Source organism: Mauremys mutica, chromosome 7, assembly GCF_020497125.1.
Source record: "Mauremys mutica isolate MM-2020 ecotype Southern chromosome 7, ASM2049712v1, whole genome shotgun sequence".
In the NCBI taxonomy this organism is placed as follows: Eukaryota; Metazoa; Chordata; order Testudines; family Geoemydidae; genus Mauremys; species Mauremys mutica.
In genome coordinates, this window is record NC_059078.1 from 57,237,817 (window position 1) to 57,248,972 (window position 11,156).

General features: G+C 49.4%; 1 protein-coding gene across 3 annotated transcripts in view; it reads right to left on the reverse strand.

Annotated features, from left to right (window-relative positions):
• PKD2L1 (polycystin 2 like 1, transient receptor potential cation channel) overlaps positions 1–10,396 on the reverse strand; it is a 35,797-nt gene extending 25,401 nt beyond the window's left edge. For 2 of the 3 annotated variants that reach the window (XM_045022780.1, XM_045022779.1), the window contains exon 1: positions 5,312–5,606. In XM_045022780.1, coding sequence (XP_044878715.1) covers positions 5,312–5,606 — 295 coding nt within the window. Of the gene's footprint in view, positions 1–5,311; positions 5,607–10,302 lie in introns of those variants that run through there. The other variant, XM_045022781.1, reaches the window with a different exon arrangement.
• Between the last annotated feature and the right edge of the window lie 760 nt (positions 10,397–11,156).

Genomic DNA, 11,156 nt, shown 5'->3' on the forward strand with positions numbered 1-11,156 from the left:
GGAGAGGGATTCAAGGGATTGGGGTTCAATTCCTGGCTGTGCCCTAAACTCTTTGTGTGACCTTGGCCAAGTCATTCTGTGGCTCAGTACGTTGCCTCAAGCTGGAATTTCCCTGTGCTAGCTCTGCTGGAACTAGTGCCCTAAAAGCAGGGTGTAGCTACAGCGGCATGAGTGATGGGGCAAGCTAGCTACTCCGAGTACAATCCCATCGGAGACCATAGGCATGTACTCGGGGCAGCTAGCCCCTGGGACTGCAGTGGCGCCACGCTCTTTTCACTGCGCAAGCATGGGTATGTCTCCTCGAGCTGGGATATCTTCTGTGTTTGTGCAGCACCTGGCATAGTGAGGTCACTAAGCCCTACTGTAACAATCAACAACCACCACCAGGCAGTAAAGCGTTAAAGAGCTGGATCGCCACCATGGAGATGGGGCCTCATCTCACCACCAGCCCCTTGCTTGCTGTCCTAATGTTCTGTGCACATGTGAAGAGGTACAATAGGGTCAGCCAGGGCCAATGTGCATTTCAATCTGCTCTAGTAACCCACCACAGGTTCCTGTGCACAGGACATGGGGTTTGCAACACACTCCCCCAAACCAGTGTGGACTGAAATAAGGGCTATAGGATTGGTCTTTCCTCTGAGACAGCTCCTGAGTTGCCTGCTAGGCTCTGGATCGCGTCCCAAGTGTCAGTCCTTATATATATCTCTATATCTCCCTTAGCTGCTTCACAGGGAAGTGATACCTAATCATAAATAAGAACAGGAGTCCTTGTGGCACCTTAGAGACTAATAAATTTATTTGAGCATAAGCTTTTGTGGGCTACAGTGATTATCAATTGCTTTGAAATCTTTGGATGCCAGAGGTGAAAGAATTGCTGCAGGTAATGTTACTAACAGGAGCAAGCAGAGCTGCGAGGACATGAATACCCTGTTTCCCAAAGGAATGAGATTTTGACATTTATCTTTGTTGCAATTAGGAACAAACCCACAAATGCCTAGAAAAAACATCGTTTCGAGCTGATCAAAATGTTCTGGTTTGACGACGCCTTTTAAAAATTGTTACATTGTAATGTAGGCTACAAGGCACCCGTTACAAAAATTGAAGCAAAAGGTCTCTGCAAACTGAAAAATCAAAATGTTTCACTCTGAAAGCATCAAAACGTGACATTTCAACACTGTCCAAACTCTCCCACCCCACTCCCTTTTCCCCTCCCAGAATGAAATTTTGGCAAAACCTCTATGGTTCCGTAGAAAGGGATGGTGTGATGGAAAATGGATCTGTCCCAGCGTGAGCGTTCCAGAGAAGCCAGCGGGCTGCTTCATCCCTGGAGAACAGGGAATGGAAGCACTTTGCACTGCTCTCAAGAGACCAGACCCTAGCCAATGATCACATCTGTCCTGAAGGGCCATGGCTTCGAATGCAGGCTGGGGCCCGGCCATGGGGCTTCAGAACAGGGTAGAAGAGAAAGGATCCCAAAAGCCTGCTACTCACCTCTCCCCCCAAAACCCAGTCAGTCAGTGGGCCAGATCCTCAGCTGATGTAAACTGGAACCTCTCCATTGACTTCAGTGGAGCTATCTTGATTCAGTCCAGCTGGGGATCTTGTCTCCCCTGCATCACTGCTCAGTAATTCTTCTGCTAAAGCTCCCCTTTCAGCAACACAATACATCTGCAGACACCACCACCACCAACCAAACCAACACTGGGCTCCAGGTGCACTGGACATGGCAGCTGCAATGAGGACGCACGCCGGGGGCCCTCAATGGGGAAAAGCTGAGCTAACTCCCAGGCAGGATGGCGTACGTTCTGGTGCGTGTTTGGGTGGGGAAGGTCAATAACACTGTGTCCATTTATCAACTAAGAGATCCTGCAGGAGTCTGCCGATTCTTGGGGCAGTGGGGAACAAGGGAGATGAGACAGAGGAGTATCAAGGAAAGAGTGGCAGAGGTGGGGAGATAAAGAGGACAAGCTCCTCAGCAGGGTTCAATCGGTACTGAAGTCATTGCAACAAAACTGATTTACACCAGCTAAGGATATGGCCCAGAAAAAGAAATGTCAAGACAAAGATGAGCGCAATCTCCCATGCAATCAGAGCTAGGATTTGGAGATTGGCTCAGCTCCTATCCCCAGGGATCTACCTACCCAAGGCTCCCATTAGCACAGCGTCTAAGCACCTCACACTCCTCCCCATCCCTAGTGGGCAGGGCCACCCTCCTGATGTTGCAGATGGGGAGCTAAGGCCTGGAGAGGCTATGTGGCTTGCCCAAGTCACCCAGGAAGTATGTCGTGGAGCCTGGAATTGAAACTGGATCTCAAAAGTCCCAGGTTGGCCCCCAAACCACTGGCCCATCCTCCCTCTCTGGAACAAGCCCTCATAGCAGAACTCCTGCCCACATGATGTTTGCACTGATGGTGACAGCTTCTTCAATGACACGGCCTCGCCCCAAGTTTTAAAGCCACCAAAGCCAAGCCCTGACTTTAACCTATGGCTTAGAAAACATGCCTTTCCCCATATGCAGGAAAGTCACCCACCACCTGGCCTGTCCCACTGCCTGGATCTCCTCCGAACCCTTCTGCCGACTGGAAAGCTGCCAAGATGGCTGTGTCAGGAACTGAGTTCTATCAGGACTTTGTTTTCCCGAGTACTGTAGTTTCTAAATAGACAACCCACCTAATTCTCAATTGCTGAACGACAATCTCCACTCACGGATATATTTTGCCTTCCACAACCAAATCCCTGTACAACTTTTCATGAGTGATGTACTCAAGTATTCGGATTCTAATATCTAAACTGCATTGTTAAATCTAGTCACCTAAATTTGGGTTATTGTTGATTATGTACTCTATGTATCATATGACTTTTAAAAACTAACTTTATATTTGTGGATAATCTAAGCACTATACCCAGATGTACAGACACTCTTTCCCCAACCTATGTATTATATATATATTTTTAAACATTAGCTTTAATAAAAAAATTTAAATTGTTCTCCACACCATCAGCATCCTCCAGGGGGACAGGATGGAAGGAGGCTCAAGACCAGGCGAGCCCTGCATTATAAGCAGTTTCTCCCCGTATAAGGTGCACTGAGAATTAATTAATTAGTATCTCCAAGTGCCGTGAGGATGCAATGGGCTTGCTGCAGGTCAAGTGTAATTACTAGACTATACATTAAGGGCTGAGCAAAAGCCCATTAAATCAATGGGAGGTTTTCTACTGACTTCCTCTGGCTTTGGATCAGATCCTGATGGCACTGCTCTATACATGGGTAATCTTTGCCTACAGGGTGCAGTAGTGGATTAGTCAGGGAGGGAGGAGAGGACATGATGGTACCATAGGGGTTTTCACTCTCATTTCTTGGACATCAGCATTACACAGAGATCGTATCTGCAAAGGGATTTTCGTTTTTGAATTATTGATCTCTCCGTTTTCAAGCATCACACTGTAATTATGTCACAGCACCCCGAGCAAAGGAGGAGTCCTGTGGGGACTGCAGACCTCAGAATAAAACAAAGTAAATAATGCATTAGCCTACCATCCCCTGTAGGCACATTCCTCCTCTCTCAGCCTCTGTTTCCAGTTGTGCTACTGGGCCAGGGGAGATCTACATCTCAGCACTATTGAGGGATGCCATCAATTGCTCTAGAGACCCAATCCAACTCCTATCAAAATCAGCGGGAACACTCAATGTGTGTTGGATCTCGCTCTAAATGGCAGCCAGAAATCTTTGATCATATAAACTATAGACATCATACAGCTGGTCTAGACAAGAATGGGTTAGACAAACACCTGTCAGGGATGCTCTAGATGTACTCAATACTACCTCGGTGCAGGGAATGGACTAGATGACCTCTTGGCAGGGGCGGCTCTAGGTATTTTGCCGCCCCAAGAACGGCAGGCAGGCTGCCTTTGGCGGCTTGCCTGTGCGAGGTCCCCGGTCCCGTGGATTCGGCGGCATGCCTGCGGGAGGTCTGCCGAAGCCATGGGACCAGCGGACCCTCCGCAGGCATGCCGCTGAAGGCAACATGCCTGCCACCCTCGCGGTGACCGGCAGAGCGCCCCCCCTGGCTTGCCGCCCCAGGCATGCACTTGGCGTGCTGGTGCCTGGAGCCGCCCCTGCCTCTTGGGGTCTCTTCCAGCCCTGCATATCCATGATTTACACACACGTTACAGTGGGTACATTTGCACAAGGGTTGTATTAGAAACCGTGATTAGAACACCACAGAATTTACAGTTGGGGGGGAAAAACTACTAGGTTATGTTGCCAATTCATTGGCCACCAGTACAAGGTTTTCCCCTACAGTTTAATGCATTCTCCAGCCTGGTGTTTAATTTCTCAAGCCATGGGGCTTCACCCCTTCTGCTGGGAGATACTCTGAAATCGACTAGATCCCACTGCCGGGAGCTGCCCCAAGATGCAGCCTAACTTTGTGTTTCTAGCTTTTAGCCCCCTTACTGTTCCATCTAGCCCCTTGTGCCAGCCTAAACAATTCCCCTCTCCCTACGTGTCACCCCCCAGTTATCTTTTAGCAAAGCCATGTACATATAGCTCTTATGCTCATTCCCTATAGAAGCAGCAAAGAATCCTGTGGCACCTTATAGACTAACAGACGTTTTGCAGCATGAGCTTTCGTGTGTGAATACCCACTTCTTCGGATGCAAGAAGAAGTGGGTATTCACCCACTTCGGATCCGAAGAAGTGGGTATTCACCCACGAAAGCTCATGCTGCAAAACGTCTGTTAGTCTATAAGGTGCCACAGGATTCTTTGCTGCTTCTACAGAACCAGACTAACACGGCTACCCCTCTGATACTTGATTCCCTATAGATTAATCCCCACAGCCCAATAGTGTGGTGGCTTTTCATCTTCCAGTTTTATATACATATGTATATATAGGAAGTGTTGATATAGGGGTCACTATTATCCCCTCTAGAATAAAAAACATCTAGGGAAGGCTTATTGTCTAATTCCTACAGTAGGGGTTTGGAATCAGGATGCCTAGGTTCTATTCTAGGCTGTGACCTCGAGCAAGCCCCTTAGCTTTTCTGCACCTTGCTGTCCCCATCTGTAAAATGGGAACAATGGCTACACCTCAGAGATAAGGCAGGGAGTGTGGGATCAGGACTCCTGGGTTCTGTCCCTGGAGCTGCCACAGATTCGTTGCGTGACCTCAGACAGAACACATTAGAGGAGTGCTCACTATGTCTATGTGCAGCTTTCCATGTCACACAGCTGCTCTATGGCTCTTGGCTCCCAGGGCTGCTCTTCACATGGTTTATAAACACATTCTAACCAGACCCAAAAGTTTTACCTCGGATGCCTTTGAAGAAACAGAAGCAGCACTTGGGCAAGGGTTTCTTCTTCACATCCTCCGCCTTTTTCCTCTCTTCTTGGTAGGGAAGGGAGTCCCCCAGCTTCTCAATGTTCTCGTAGGGGTTCTCCAGAATGGCCTTGGGGTTGTAGATGGCTCGGATCTTCAGAGAGGCAGAGGGGGAGCCATTGTAAACAGGATTGTCCCACGCTTTCTTCCCCAGGGTTTCTAGCTCGTGCTCCTCCTGGGCTCGAAAGTGGCTCTCAGATCTGTTGTTTAGCCGGGAGGAGCTCATGGCGGTTCACCAGGGAGCGATGTGCTTTTAATTCACTCACTGGTGCAAACTGCCTGGCGACAGAAATTCGAAGCTGGAGAAGACGAGTAACTTGAAGGGAACTTGTCAGAGTCAGGGAGTCCCTTTGCCAGGGGAGTCCAGAGTGGCTGAGCACTGGATGCATGTAGGCTCAGTCTCTCTCTCTTTTATACTAGCTCATCTGGTGACATGGCTCAGAGGGTGGCACAGCCCATTGTTGGGAATGGCTGTAAATGCTATTCTTCTGGGAGCACAGCTACAGTCCAGGGGATGCTCTCTGCCTCCCGGCACAGATAACAGCTCTGAATGCCACAGTGGGGAGAGGAGGCTGCTAGGAGACTGACTCTCACTGCCGGAGTTGACGGGAGGGAGGGGATAGGGAGTTAATAGGACACCTAAGGCTGCAGGCAGCTGAGACTAGCACCTGGTGCTTGCCCAAGTGTTAAGGGCTAGGCTTTAGAGTGCAGCAGGGAGTTTAGACTTTGTATGTGGGACTCCATGGGAGACAGGGACCAGGAATGAGGGATACATTTTGCAGAAGGAAGGCCACAGAGGGCTGGGTAGCTCCATGGAACAAGGCAGAGAACAATTACTTTGGAGAGCCATGAAGTTTCAAATGTTCAATGAGCTGTCAAATTTGGGTGACTGAGACAAAGTAGAGCATGAATGCTCTCTGTAATGGGTGCACAGCCAACACAAAGCCCCTTGAGGCAGAGGTATATCATTACTGAGAGTCACCAGATAGTGCTATCCCAGGTAGTCTTACGAATTCTATTTAACAGAATGCATAGACAGCTAGATCTTGGAGAAATGCTTGTTGCCAGTTGTAGTACAATTCTTCTTAGAAACTGTGCATAGCACCAGTAAAAATATATTCACTACCTAAGGCCTAATCTACATTTGAAAGTTTTATTGGCATAGATATATCAGTTACTAATGTGATTTGTTTTTTTTACTGAAATAGTTATACTGGTAAAAGTCCTAATGGGGAAGCAGTCATATTGGTATAGAGTGACATATACTGGAATAGCTTTACCAGTATGAAACACCTTTATACTGATATTACTGTGCCATGTAAGGGGTTATATTATCTAGTAGCACAGCTTTCTAGTGTAAAAGTCCTGGCTGAATCATTCCTTAGGTGCAAATCTGCTACCTGCAGGTAATATCCACACAAGCAAACAAATGATCTGGTGTCAGACACATTGCAGGAGTCTCCTGTTTAATAAGGCAAATAGCCCCAGACCCTCCCCAAGACTAAAGTTGCTCAAAGAGTGCCTAAAAGTGCAGGAATTGATTTATTGGACAGGCTGTGAAACACTGATGGGCCATTAGCTTGTGATGTTAGAGACATAAAAGCAAATCTGCCTCCTCATGCACAGCAACGCGATGCCACAAGGCATCCTCTCTCGCTGCAATGGCGGAACTGCTGACAAAGCAACCTGGACGTTTTGATCAAGGGATTCTCCGTATTGAGCACAGTCTGATTCCTGACTCGTTACTTCCCCTTTCATTATTTATTTCTGACAGAGCCGGTCAAGCGCAGAGCTGAAGTTGGCAGGGAGCATTTCCCCCAACACAGGCCACTGTTTAGCTGCTCCCCGGTGTAACCTTCCAAGCACTTGCACTAACCCATTTGGGGATCCAGGGATGGACCAGTCCCCCATGCAATCAGCTGTCCGGCTCCATGGACACATGCTCCTATTCCAACTGCATGTCCCCTGCGCAAGGCCCTGAGCACATAGGCCAGGGAATGATTCCCGTGACTGATGGAATGATCATGGAATTGGTTTTGACAGGAATTTGGTCAATCCCCCAGAATAACACGCTTAGTAGAGCTGGCCGAAAACCAGAACTTCCATCTGCAGGAAATGCCAACATTTGTTTTCATTATGAATTGGAACAAAAAGTCAAAGTTTGGAAAGTTTTCACAAGACAGAATTCCCCCCCAAAAAAATTTGATTCAGAAACACTGAAAAGTTTAATTTGGATAATTCAGAACCATTTTGTTTAAATAACATTGAATCATTTTGTTTTGATACCATCTACAGGTTATATTTACACTTCAACATACGATATAAAGATAGCATTAAAACAAATATTCCAGTATAAAATACTGAATATAAGCAGCATAACGTATTACAATTACTATCATACAAGAGTCAAAATGAAATTAAACAAAGGGATAAAGTCAAAACAATTTTAGCTTATTGAAATGAAATGAGAAAGTCAAAATGATTCCTCAGGAAGAGCTTTGTTTAGCTCGAAAGCTTGTCTTTCTCACTAACAGAAGTTGGTCCAAGAAAAGATATTACCTCCCCCACCTTGTCTCTCTAATATCCTGGGGCTGACATGGTTACAACACTGCCCACAACCATAGAAACACCTGGGGTTTCCAGGCAAGTCAGTGCTTTGTTGCGTGTCCAGGCTCCAAAGGGTTAACACATTTCATGTCTCCAGAGATCCCACTAGCTCCACAGTGGAGGGTGGAACTAGCTAGTCAGTGTAAGACTGGCCCTGCAGGGATTTTGCAGTGGTGTGCATTGGCATAGAGCCACCAGCTGTGCCCCTCCCAGTCCCATGCCCTGAGGTGCAGGGAGTCTCAAGGGAGCTGAGCTCATCAGCGCATAAGAGGTGCCCCTTCCCTGGGAGCCACAAACTTTCACAACTTCTGCAGGCTCTCCCAGTTCCCAGGGGGTGGGGAGGCAGGGCTGGACCGGGCCCCATGAGCAGGAGAGATGGCTCTGGTTTAACAATAGGGTGGGGTCCTCAGCATTTGTCTAGCATGGCTGCCATGGACAGCAAGGGGAGTTTTACCATTGACTTCAGTGGGAGTAGAGTGAGGCCAGCACTGAGCACTTCTGTGACTTCAGCACCACACAGAGGAGTTTGTTTTCCATGGGTCTTCCCCCCAAACCCACTTCCTGTCTAAACCCAGGCCTGGCTGTCCTCTCGCTCCCACTGAAGTGTAACCCATAGACTTTGGTGCATTTAGTCCTGATTTACCCTGGTAGAGCAGGAATCAGCCCCAGTGAACCACTGCCCTGCCTTTTGGATCTGTGCCAACCCTGCCTCAATGAGTTGGTGGGGAGAGAGACTCTGTCCCTCCTGTCCTCTGCTCCAGCAAAGCAGGAATCCAGCTGAGTGCTCAAGACGCTCTAGGGTTGGGCACCAAGCTGGCTGGACCACCATGCCTCAAGGAGCATGGTCTGCCATCCCCTCCAGCCAGCACATGCCTCTGCTGCTGTCTTAGGGCAGCAACATGCCCCTGCCCAGTGCCCATCTGGAGCCCTCCTGCCCTCTGCTAGCAGGATGGCTCTGGTAGGTAATCCTGTGATTCACCCCAGGGCAGCCCCACCTCCAGGGCAGGGTTTTGCCATGCTGTTAGCAAACAGGTACTGGAAAATCTTGGAGCTGCTTCCAAAGAAGTGCTCAGTTCAGCAGTGTCACTAGGCCAGACCCCTGTCCAGTGACTGATCTGCACCCCAGCCCTCTGCCCACACACCGTGCTGCCGTTCCTTTCACACAGGCTTTATCGTAGCCGGAAGGGCTGTGATGCCCATTGTATATGTACACCAGACCCTGGCGTATCAACTGCAAACATCTGGCAGCTCCCCCTAACAATACAAAGAGCGAGTCAGCAATTGGGGCTTTTTTCCCCAGCCCAGCTATCTGGCTGGCACAGGAGGATTGCTGACTGTATAATGCCAGCAGGACCACTGAGGTTTGATGGGAGGAGCCAGCCATTTCTTTCCCCTAATGCATCTTTTTTTTTTTTTTACCCTTGAAGAGAAATGTTGGTTTGTTTTTAAGCAACTGCGTGACTGGATCCCTCCCCTGAGCCACAAGCCCTTGTCTAGCTAATCATCTGTGCTACCTACAGTCAGGAAGCATGCGTGTGAGATCTGCAGGTAGCTTTCATTCTATGCAGCTGTGCAGGAGGCTAAAAAGACAAGACTGCTATTTAATGGTCTGCTAGAGACCCAGGCCAAAGTTATTAGCTGTGTTACAGTAGATTAGAGGCCCTGCCATCGGTGGCTCCTCTTTCCGTGCCCTCCTGTGGCAGGCTACAGCAGAACAGGTGTGTCTGCCTCAGTTTTCCCTCCATTCACCCATGAAAGGAGCAAAGTCTCACAGCATCTAGTACAACCTCCCACCTTTGGGCACAACTTATTCATCTCCACCAGCACAGTAGTTCCCCCAAGCCCTTGTAGTAAAACCAGTCTCCAATTCCCACAGTAACCTGAACCACAGCAGTTTCCCATGCTGGGAATGGGGGGGTCACTTCCAGGTCAACCATGTGAGCGCCTACCAGCACTCCATTTGACCCTGTCCCAGGGCACCACTATCCCCCCGTCCAGCCAAGGGAGACAGGTCTCAGGGCTCTTCTCCCACAGCCCCAAGTCAGGTCTGCATTCCAGTCCCCAGCCCTCTCTGCCTGCATCAGGGGATCTACCCTCCAGCCACAACCCTCTTGCATCTGGTATCTGTCCCAGCCTCCCTAGTCCAAGCTGGATCTTCCCCTTTTCACAGAACCTTCTCCCAAGCCATCTGCTCCTCAGGAGGGCCCAGCTTTGGTCAGTTCCAGCCAACCAATCTCTTCCAGCTCCCACCAGGTCCCCACTTTCTCTCCCAGGTTCCCTGTACTACCCTAGTGTCTCTGCCAAGCACGTCTCACCAGCTTTCTGCTACTCCTCGTCTCCAGCTGTTCCCCATCTCCTCTAATCTCAGGCAGTTCTCACCCAGCTGCCCTCTCTTAACCCCAATTGGGGGGTCAACAAATTTAGTCACAGGGACACTAGCCTCTTCCCTCTTAAAGGGCCAGGTGCCACCTTGTGACAAGCCCCAGCCAAGATCAGGGCCCCACTGTGGTAGGTGCTGTGCAGACCCATAGTGCCCCACAGAGCTTCCAATCAATCAGCTGCCTCAACATGCTGCAGAATCTCTTCCACAGGCTGCCAGACATGGGATTACAGGAGAGCAGAGACAGGATGCCCACCCGTTTGCAGGGAACTGGGGAATGACCAGCGCTTAGGGCACACAGTGGCACTCCTTTGCTGCTGCGATCTTTCCCTGGCTGCCTTTCAACCCCTCAGTGCCATGCTCCGCTCATCCCTAGCCACTCGTGTTCTCCGGCTGCTCGGCGGTTTGCAGTTCACACTCTCCAGTGCTGGGAATTTGGCAGCAGTGCCTTAGGGATCTGAGCACGGGCCTGGGAGCCAGGGGCCTGGGCACTGTCACGCCCCCTCCATGGCCTTGAGCAAATGACTTAGTCTTGGGGTTAATTTATTTGGGTGTATCTATTGGGTTTCCGGGAAATGAAAGTCACTCACCTGCCTGCCAGGAGATTCATGGATTTACAATGTGTGATAAAGTTTAAAGAGCAGCTTGTGAGAGGGGTGGGGAATTGTGAATGTCACATGGAAATGGGGAAATAGGCCTCACACTCCTTGGCTTAGATAACTGCTGTGCACTAGTCTGAGGAGCCTCCAGAGACTAGGCCTTGACCTCTCCATGCTGCCTGGCTCTGTG